The sequence below is a fragment of the Candoia aspera genome, chromosome 1 (assembly GCF_035149785.1).
Source record: "Candoia aspera isolate rCanAsp1 chromosome 1, rCanAsp1.hap2, whole genome shotgun sequence".
Taxonomy (NCBI): domain Eukaryota; kingdom Metazoa; phylum Chordata; class Lepidosauria; order Squamata; family Boidae; genus Candoia; species Candoia aspera.
Window position 1 is genome coordinate 232,746,414 of NC_086153.1, and position 10,624 is coordinate 232,757,037.

Below are 10,624 nucleotides of genomic sequence, written 5' to 3' on the forward strand. Positions count from 1 at the left end.
CCACTCAACCTCACTCTTCAGGATGTCTGGCTTTAGCTCACTGACCACACCGTCAAAGCTACCCTGATATTGTTATCCTTCCTATACAGGTCTTCTGTATATTCTTGCCACCTTTTCTTGATCTCTTCTTCTTCTGTTAGGTCCCTGCCATCTTTGTTTTTGATCATACCCATTTTTGCCTGGAATTTACCTCCGATGTTTCTAATTTTCTGGAAGAGGTCTCTTGTCCTTCCTATTCTATTGTCTTCCACTTCCACACATTGCTTGTTTAAAAATAATTCCTTATCTCTTCTAGCTAACCTCTGGAATTTTGCATTTAATTGGGCATATCTCCCCCTATCACTGTTGCCTTTTGCTTTCCTTCTTTCTTGGGCTACTTCTAGTGTCTCAGCAGACAGCCATTTTGCCTTCTTGGTTTTCTCTTTCTTTGGGATGTATTTTGTTGCCGCCTCCTGAACAATGTTGCGAACTTCTGTCCAGAGTTCTTCCGGGACCCTATCTACTAAGTCCAGTCCCTTCAATCTATTCTTCACCTCCATTGCATATTCCTTAGGAATATTAGTGAGCTCATATCTAGCTGATCTGTGGGTCTTCCCTAATCTCTTTAGTCTGATCCTAAATTGTGCAAGAAGAAGTTCATGATCTGAACTACAGTCAGCTCCAGGTCTTGTTTTTACCAACTATACAGATGTCCGCCACCTTTGGCTGCAAAGGATGTAGTCAAGCTGATTTCGGTGTTGTCCATCTGGTGAAGTCCATGTATAAAGCCGTCTCTTAGGTTGTTGGAAAAGAGTGTTTGTTATGCAGAGTGAATTGTCTTGGCAAAATTCTATCAGCCTATGGCCTGCTTCGTTTTGTTCTCCCAGGCCACGCTTACCTGTAATTCCAGGTGTCATTTGACTGCCCACCTTAGCATTTCAGTCACCTGTGATGAAAATAACATCTCTTTTAGGCGTTTTGTCCAGTAGGTGCTGCAGATCCTCATAGAACTGCTCTACTTCAGCTTCTTCAGCATCTGTGGTTGGGGCGTATATTTGGATCACTGTGATGTTAGATGGCTTGCCCTGAATTCGAATTGAGATTATTCTGTTGTTTTTTGGATTGTATCCAAGCACTGCTTTAGCCACTTTACTATTAATTATGAAGGCCACTCCATATCTTCTGTGGTCCTCTTGTCCACAGTAGTAGATCTGGTGGTCATTTGATGTGAAGTGGCCCTTTCCAGTCCATTTCAGTTTCCTGACGCCCAAAAGGTCTATTTTTAATCTTGACATCTCACCAATAACCACATCCAATTTGCCCTGGCTCGTAGATCTTACATTCCAGGTTCCAACGGTGTGTTGATCCTTAGAACATCGGATTCGCCGTTCACCACCAGCACCGTCGGCCGCTAGCCGTCCTTTCGGCTTTGAGCTAGCTGCGTCATCACGTCTGGGGCTAGTTGAACTCATCCTCTGTTCCTCCCCAGTAGCATTTTGACCATCTTCCGACCTGGGGGTCTCATCTTCCGATGGTATACCGACATATCTCTGGTTGTACTGATCCATTTAGTTTTCATGGCAAGAATACTGGGGTGGGTTGCCATTACCTTCCCCAGGGATCGCATTTAGTCTGACCTCTGTGTCATGACCTTCCCGTCTTGGGTGGCCCTTCACAGTTTAGCTCATGGCATCATTGAGGGGCTCAAGCTCCAGCACCACGACAAGGTAACGATCCTTTGCAGGCCTAGCCTCTTTCATTCCGCAGTAGGTGGCTGAGGCAAGAATAAGAGAAGCCATCACCAGACATCTGCCCCCACTTTTCTTCTCTCCCCTTGGGGCACAGTGGTGCCCTTTCTACTGGGTGGCCCCTGGGGACACAGTACACTGGACAAAGATGGCCTAATCTTGGTATAATCCTGCCAGGACGTTCTTATGTTCCGAAGGGCAGGATTTAAGAGGCTCACCGAACCGACCCGCAGTGTAAAAGTGAGTCTTTACGTGGAAGGTTCCCATAAAAGGAGGAAAGAAACATCAAACTAAAAAGTTTCGCACTTCCTTCGCTGCTCTTAAAGGCCAGTCGGGCCACGTGCAGCACCCCGAGAGTAAAACGCGAGTGGGAGGCAAGCGCGTGCACGCGAGCGCTGCCTCCGATGTCCCGGTGCCGCCGTGCGCGTCTTTCGGAAGCGACTTCTGCGCCTTCCCGCCGGCCGTTCCCGCTAAACGCGGGAGAGTTTCCCACGGAGCGCGATCGGACGCGGGGCTCTACCCCCTCCCGCCTCCCCTTCGCGCCGCGCGAGTTCGCCTGGTCAGGGGCCGAAAAGAGCGAGGCGACGGCTGTAGATAGCGGCGGGGGGGGGGGGGTGTCATCTCGGCGACGCGGTCTAGATGAACAGCACGGAGGGGAAAAAGCGGGGAGGGGGTGATCGCAAGGCGCGTCCTGCTGCTTTTATTTCTGGCGATTTCCTGCAAACGTCGTAGAAGACTCCGAGAGGTTGAAACGAGCCCCTCCAAGCGAGCGGCCTACGTACTTTGGGGGAGAGGAAATAGATGCCGAGGGATGCGTTTGATTTCAAGGCTTCGCTTTAGCCTGGGAATAGCAGGACTTGGGCAGGCAGCTTTGCTCTCATTTCTGAATACGCAGCAGGTTACTGGCTCCAAACTGTTACTTGCTGCAAAACTTGCAGGGGCAAGAAGGAAGTTTGCTCTGGAGTCCTCGAATATGGTAGGATTAAAATCCTCCGATTATTAGGCGGAGAAGCCCGCCCCCCGCTTGTTCCCGTCGGTTACTTTCGTTTCCCCAGCGCTTCGGAGTGCCTCATCGTCAGCGGTTGTTGTGGGTAGATTCTGATTACTTGTTAAAAATTAAATATGGAATTTGCATGTAGACCATCCCGTGCCTGCCGGTTGTCCCCTGCAACCGTCCATCCGCGGCCTGCCCAGCGAAGGTCTTCTAGAAGGGAGCATTTTAGGGGAGAATTAGCGGGCAGGGAAGTGTTTGCCGTTAGGCTTTCCATGATGGGAGTGCCCCTTACACCCGCAGCCGCCATGTAGCCTTACAAGGACACAGTAGTTGGAGTTCGCCGTTCCGAAGTTGGGGGCGGGGGGGGGGCTTCCTCTTACGTTTACATTCCAGTTTCTACAGCTGAAGAAGGGAAGCAGCCTTCCTCTTCAGAGGTCTACGGATCCGAAACGTGTGTGTAACTCGGGCTGCTGGGTGGGCGTTCGTTAGGAAAGCCAGGTCTGGTAGCTCCAGCTGAGTTTGGATGAGAAACCTCAGGACATCAGTGAAGCCAAGCTGGGATACCGATCCCTACGCCTGAGTCTTTCCAATCGCCTGTTCTGTCCAAATGAGTAAGAGCCTGCTGGAACATGGCAATAAACACGATCATCCAAGCTCGGTACCATTAAATCGAGCTGCCACTAAGAGGACAGGAGGGCGATCACAGTGAAACTTTGCCAAAATGAGAGATGCCATTCAGCCTGTGGGGATCTGAGGTGGGGCTAAGATTAAGAAGACACTTTTTGCATTGGAAATTGGAATGTAAACGAGAAGACACACACATCCCTGTGCATGCTTAACTTTTTCTTGCTGAGAAGGTTTTGTGCGCTTACTCACTGCTTCTTGAAACCTGCTGGCAATTTTCTGCAGTTCTACTGGAGGGAAATGGTGTCTTGTAAACTGAGAGTTAGGAGAAGGACCAGACAGTGCCTCCTTGATGTTAAGACATGAACATTTCCTCACTTGATATTTTGCAGGTAACTTAGCTTGGCAATACATCCAGCAAGAATGGCCAGTGAGACATCTAATGGAGCTAACCTAGCCCAGACAGCCCAGGGGTTTCCCAGTGCTGTTGTTCAGTCACCTGGGGCAATACAGTATGGTCAGCAACTTGGAATTTCCAACTGTGCTCCTCAACAGGTCCCACAAAAGGGTGCTTTGGAGAAATTTGTGAACGCACAGGCCAGAGTGCTTGGGGTAGGCATGTTTGCTGTGTTCTTGTTTGAAATCCATGAAGGGTATCAGTATTTCTAGAGCTGTTTGGAGGCTTGTGACTCACTTCAGGGGTGGGATCTGAAGTTCTAAATCTGGGCTTGGGCATTGTCTGGCTCCGGACTATAATCCAGAAAGCTCCGTTCTTGCTGGTTGTTTCTTTTGTGTTTCTAGAAAATCTCTGACTCAGATACGCATTCCTTTCCTTTGCTCTTTAACTGAGAAAATGGAGCACAGCCTAGTTTCAGCCCGATCTCTTTTTATCCCTTCCCTCCGGGAAGTGCAACTGTTGGGAATTTCTCCAGAAGAACTTTGTCATAGGTTGGCTCCAGCCCAAATGGGTTGAGGTCACTTTGTGCTCATGACCATGCTTAACCTCCTCCTGTAAATCTGTAGAAAGAGGGGTGACATGCCTCTCAGGAAGACCCGTTTTGGTCTTCTTTCCTCCCAGAAAGGCCATTCTTCCTGGCAATAGCAGTCCTGCTTGTTGTCAAGGTAGATCATAATCTGGAGTCGTTGTCCAGCACATACTGTCATGGGTGTCTCAAACTGTCCCTTCTCCCCTATTTGGCTTTTTCACCACCACTGCAAACCAGGCCTTGGGTAAACACCTGCACTGGAAGCTCAGAAGTTCCAGCACCAATTACAGAGGGAAGGAACTTTCAAAGGTGGATGGAAAGCGGTCCTTTTCCAGGGGTGCTAACAAATTAGGATGTGTGTCTTTCTCAGATTCAGAGAGATTCAGAGAGCTAATTTCTCTTATGTTGTACGTTTTCCTTCCGTAGGCTGTCCAGATCATGGTTGGGTTGATCCACATTGGCTTTGGGGCTGTCTCACTTTGTCTTCTTCCTTCTGGGTAGGTTACCTTGTCTGCAATGGGAGGCAACCCCTTTTGGGGAGGGATATGTGTAAGTATGGACACATTTCTGTTTAGTTGTGCACTATTTCTGTTCTTTTTCAAAGACGTTATTAAAGTTTTAGAAATATAAATACAAAGTATAGAAAAGCTTGAGGAAAGAACTAAAAGAACAAACTAAAAAAGTGCAGAAATATTTAGAAAGAAATACAGAGAAAGTGACTTCTGACCTTCTTCAACACAGATATGGATACAAATATATAATACCTTAATCTCTTACTCTTAACTAATCCTTAATAAACATTATTTCTATCAAAATGATAATTTAATAATCAAAACCCAAAATCAAAACTTTGTTTTTTTTCAGTTACAAGCAAATCATCCAGAAATGGTTTCCATGTAGAAATCCAGTCACGGTATTTTCTCTTATCAGTGCTGTCAATTTTGCCATCTCCACCAATTCCAATAATTTCACCATCCATTGTGGGAATCCATTGTTGTCACATACAGAAACAAAGGCACATACAGTACAGGCACTTTATGTCGGTATTAATGGCTGAGGGATGCCTGTAAAAGTGCTGTCTGCCCTGCAGCCTCCCTGGCTTCTCATATTTCAGTTAAAACCCAAGGGGAAACATTATGAGGGATGGTCCATGGGGAGGGAAAAAGGGCATCCCAGTAATAGATGAGGATTCCGGACTCGGTGCCACATTGCAACAAGAGAGTAGGCTCCCAGACGCCACCTAAAGAAATTAGGGAAACATTCCAGTGAATCTGAGGAATGCCGTAGAAAAGAAGAAGCCTCTTTCGTAGGGAAGGGAAGGGAAGGGAAGAAAGAATAATTGGAAGCCAGGTTTTGGGAAAGTAGCACTTAGATTTATTTTCCAAAATAATCTTCAGAACCACTAATGTCTCTTCTAGTCTCTCAGGAGCCCCACTCGAGTTCTCAACGGGCATGTCTGAGTGGAAGCGGAAACAGCTTTCCCTTGCGTGGAATCCTAGCAACCAGCTCCAGGAAGCTCCTCCGCTTTGCCTCAGTCCAGCATTCCCTAACGATTGATCACGCTCACCTCCGTTGGACTGTTTTGGATTTTTCTCTCCTCGCTCTAGGCTGCCAAATCCAAAAGCATTCTGGGTGGCTCCACATAATCAAAAGAAAACAACATGAAAGAACAACTATTGTATATTGTTATATGAGACTATTCTCACAGGTCCCAGATTTTCTGAGATTTTTTTCTCCTTTACATTTCCAGAGGACTACAATCAAATCTTTTCTTTTCCCTTTTCTTTTTCCATAGTTCATTGCTTCTGGATCACTATGTGTAGCAGCTGAGAAGCGTCGAAACCATAATTTGGTGAGAAAGCTACATGGCGTTTGAATTTCTTTTATACTGTTTCTTCTTAAGCACTCAGACCCTTCACACTGTCTGTTGCATTCAGCTACTGCTCAGTCTTAAGTCCACATTTGGGAAGGGAACGCAACCACAAAAGCCCCACCGACTCCACTTCCTGCCTTGATCAACCTTTGAACCTTCCACGGCTTGCTTCCAGTTGAAAGTTCTGCCCCAAGAGTGGAGAATGTGGAACCATCCAGAATTAGAGCCTGCCCCGGTCCCCGTTTTGCAAGGGGGGTCTTCTCAGGTTCCCTTCATGACGTGCAACCTGCAGCACTGCAGGTCCAGTCAGTACCATGAAAGAAATGAGGAAAGCCCGAAATGGCCAATGACCATGACGTGGCTACTTGTTTGTGTGTGTTCGTGCATCCTCTAATCTTGAGCCAGACTCCGACATTCCTCCTCCTCCTCTGGCTTGGCGGAGAGCCCTGTTGCAGAAGTGTTCCCACATGAGAGCAACCTTAGGAAGAAGCCCAGTGCACTAGGAGTAAGAGGACAAGTGTGGGAATCATCCTGGGAATCCGAGGGAAGAAAGAGTTGCTGATAGGCCACCTACAAGTAGCTTGCTTGCTTCTCCCCTGTCCCTCTTTGGTGTAAAGTGTGTTACTGGCAACATAGAAATGTTTTTGTCTTGTGAAGGGACACGGTATGGATTCAACAGAAGAACATCATTAGCCACCTTAATGGAAGAAATAGCTGTATTCCCGAAAGGGGAGAACTGAAAACATTATGGCACTTTTTAAATTGTCAGTATTCTTACTGCTGGCTCCCAGGGTTTCTCTATTCACATCTGTCTTGTGGCCTCTCTGTAATGTTGTATAGCTAAAAGGGCATTTAACACTACAATATAACGCTTAGAGTAACGGATGACAACTCAGAGTTCTAGAATAAACTGTGTGGGATTTCTTTAACCAAAATGTTTGGGGATGAAGAAATCTTACGAGTTTTCCTGTCACTTTTCACCACCTGGCCTTCGGATGGGGACTGACATCCAGAAACAAAAAGAGGGAATTTGACAGTTTTATAAAACCCTTCCAATGAGTTGTGGAATTTGCATTTCCATTGTGGGCAACCCCAGTGCAGCTGTTTGATACCTGGGCTCTTTTTGAATGTTTTCTGTGTTCACCATTGATTGGTCATGTGCCATTAATCACCCACATAGGTAGACCTTTCCTCTTCCTGGTTTCACCAAGGTTGGGTGTAATTGTCCTTATGGTTTGCATTTATTAAGACGTATGCTGTCTTTGTCATCTCTCCCCCCCCCCCCCCCCGGTTATTGCTGTTTCTTTTCAGGTGAAATGCAGTCTAGGAATGAACATCACAAGTGCGATAATGGCATTAGTTGGTATCCTGCTGTATATATCAGAGCTGGCCATTAATCGCATGGTTTTTGAATATGACCGTCCATATGAGACCTCCTGGGTAAGGGTAAGTAAACCAATCTTCTCTAGAATTTTGGCTTCATGTGCAGAATCGGGAAGGAGATTATGTACACGGGGGAGCTATCCCAGAGCCCTTGAGTTTTGTCTGAAATCCTCCCTCGATTAGGTCTCAGTCCCAAAGACATGAATGCTATTTCATTGGAATGCTGGCTTATATTTTTGTTACGTTAAGGGCAAGCCGCCGTCTGGTGCTTGAGGCACAAAGTGAGTAGGACAGTATCATACAACAGACAAGGTAGATTTCCCTCCCCCACCCCCCATTTCTTTTTTTGGCAGCGAGGGGGGTACCTTTGTAGATGCGTTTTGACTGTGTAGACTGTAAACATTTGGTTGTCTTTCAGTAGGGCCTGGGAGCTGCAAAAGAAATGGGGAATTCTGTATAGACTACAGCTGTAAATGTCAAAATCCATACCTGGTTCTCCCCCCATGCTCTTCCCTTCCTTGCATTTGCCCTACAGTTTTAGAAAACTGAAATTTAGGTAAGTTCTGGAGTGTGGACAGAACTATCTTGCAGTTAGAACCAAATTCTTGGGGATCAGTGGCTCTACATGTGAGCGTGTCTGGAAGTGCTGTCCTTTGGTTCGCTTCCTTTAGAATGTCAGCGTTAAGCCAGAGCAGTGTCACCTCCAGGGCCTTCATTCCTTCCAACCTGACAGAAGATTGGGAAGAATTTCTGTCAAGGGGCTTGGAACTCCACGTCAAGATGACTGAAGCTGTTCTGCAGAATCCTCGCGGATCCTGCCCTAAACAAGTGGGGCCATTCTGCACCCTTCAGACGTCATGTGACTTTTCATTTCCCACCCCCGTTTCTTCCCCCTCCCATTCTTTCACTTTTGCCCCAAGTGTGTGAAAAGAAGTAGCCCTAGAAAGGGCGCTTCCTCTTCTGCAGCTTTCCTGTTTTCAGCATGACTGAATTTGGGCAGCCATTCATCAGCTATTTGACAGGCGTCTGGGGAACAGAACGCATTGGGAGGGTTCCCTTCCCAGGCCTGGGTCCCCGTCGCTTGCTGATGGCTGGCTGGTGGGCTGTTGGAAGTGCAGTTGTGCTGAAGAAAGCATGCATAGAGAGTCACCTTTGCGCACACCGTTCCTATCCCAATTTTAATCAGGAGCTCCTTATTGTTATTTCCATGCTGCTGCTAGAAGTGAGAAAGTAGATCTAGCTGCATCCTTATTCACGAGAGGAAACACATACATTAGGTTGGCTGAACTGAAACCACACTGAGGCCCTTAACCATGGCACAGCCATACTGTGTCAGCACCAATTTCCCCATTCTCCCCATGAGGTTACCTTGATATAACATGTACAGTAGAAGCTACGAGGAAAAGATATATTATTTGTCCCCACAACCTTCTCGTCGTGTAAATTATGGCATTTTCATATGCTTTCCCAGAAAGATAAGCATAGAAGGAGGAATGTTTGAGTTTTTCCCCATCGCATAGCTTTAGTGTCTTCTGGGCCTGTGTGTGAGAGAAGAGTGGGTTACCAGAGCCTTTGTGTCCCCAGTTCTAATAATTAATTACTCTGCCCTCAACTCCCCAGTGTCTGTGGGTGCTGCCCCCCATTGTCAGAAATAGCACTTGCTGTATATGGGAAATTGAATAAAACACAACACTCTTGCCAATCCAAATTGCTATTCTACCCTGAGTGCCGATTTTGGAATATGGCAAGAGGGGTCCTGATCTGCTTGTGGCTTCTCCTGCTTCTCGGCTTTCCTTCAGATAAATGTGTGGAGATAAGTGAGACCCACAGCAAGATGAGGCTCTTTGCTGCACACTGATGCTGTTTCCTTGGCACTGGTAGGGTAGAAGGGGTTTGGCACTTCCTGCCCTCTGGAGGATTCTCGACATCTGAGTCTAGCCTGCAACTCTTGTGTTGTGTCTCTGAGTGCAGGAAGCCAGTTGACGGCGTCCGTGATGGATGGCTGTCCTGCCTTTGCTGAAATATATACACTCACTGAGAACACACTACAGTAGATCTGTAGGACTTTGGCATAATGATCAAACTGCTTTTTTTCTTTGGGAAGTTTTTCCTTGTGATCAACTGAAAACTTCTGTGTTGTAAGTTATGCCAAATATTCATTGTAATTACAAGTTGTTACATGCTGGTCATGCTGAACACAAAGATAAAGCTCCTGACATTGGGGAGACCCAATGGGTGAGTTGTGTTTGATTTGCTTGCTTTTATAAAGACTTGCCAAATTCACATATTTCCTGTGAGTAGAAAGAAAGAATTTATACCCCCAAAATTCCAGTGTGGGAGTCAGTTTTGATCACCCCTAACCGAGGATTAGACTTTTCTGATTGTCTGTTAAACATCGTCTTTCATAGAAGAAGCTCCTTGATTCTCTACATATCTGGGCAAGTGGCCTAGGAGAGCTGAGAAATTCTGCATCTATAAAACTAGAGATTTAGAATGTATGTTGGATTGTTCTTCTCTGCTCTATCCACCTGACCAGCTTTTTACGGTGAATAAAAGGAGAGAGAGGGCTCAAGTGAAATGTGTGCTATTGTGCAAATATTTATATGTAGCTTTGAAATACGACCGATCCCCGTTTGAGTCTCTGTGATATCTGGAATTTCCCTTTGGGATACTGCAATACAGAAAGATGCCCTGATGTTCCCTGATCTGGTTTTCTCCGAATGACACAGGCTGTACACTGTCCCTATTTTTTCCTGATACAACTGTTCCTCCCAGTGTCTACAAGGAAGCAGCGGGGAGTCCCTTTTACTGGGGTAGCACATAGCTGGACTAATTTCTCAGCAAATCACAACTATCTTTCCACATGTCTCCATCTCTACAGAGCGTCGGTATTGGCCTTTCCAGTGTGCTGTTCTTGTTCTACTTGCTGGAGTTTTGTATCACTGTTTCCTTTGCGCATTTTGGGTGCCAGGCAACTTGCTGTGCTGATGACCAGGTAAGTATTTGATACCTTAATTGTTTTAGCAGCTCTTATTGA

The 10,624-nt window shown here is 46.4% G+C and overlaps 1 protein-coding gene across 1 annotated transcript; it reads left to right on the plus strand.

The window, feature by feature from the left end:
- Window positions 1–3,768: 3,768 nt before the first annotated feature.
- Window positions 3,769–10,624, plus strand: LOC134506267 (membrane-spanning 4-domains subfamily A member 8-like). Its single transcript, XM_063316446.1, is given in 5 exon segments — window positions 3,769–3,957; window positions 4,758–4,880; window positions 6,127–6,183; window positions 7,516–7,650; window positions 10,469–10,624. Coding segments are annotated over 5 exon segments (660 nt in total).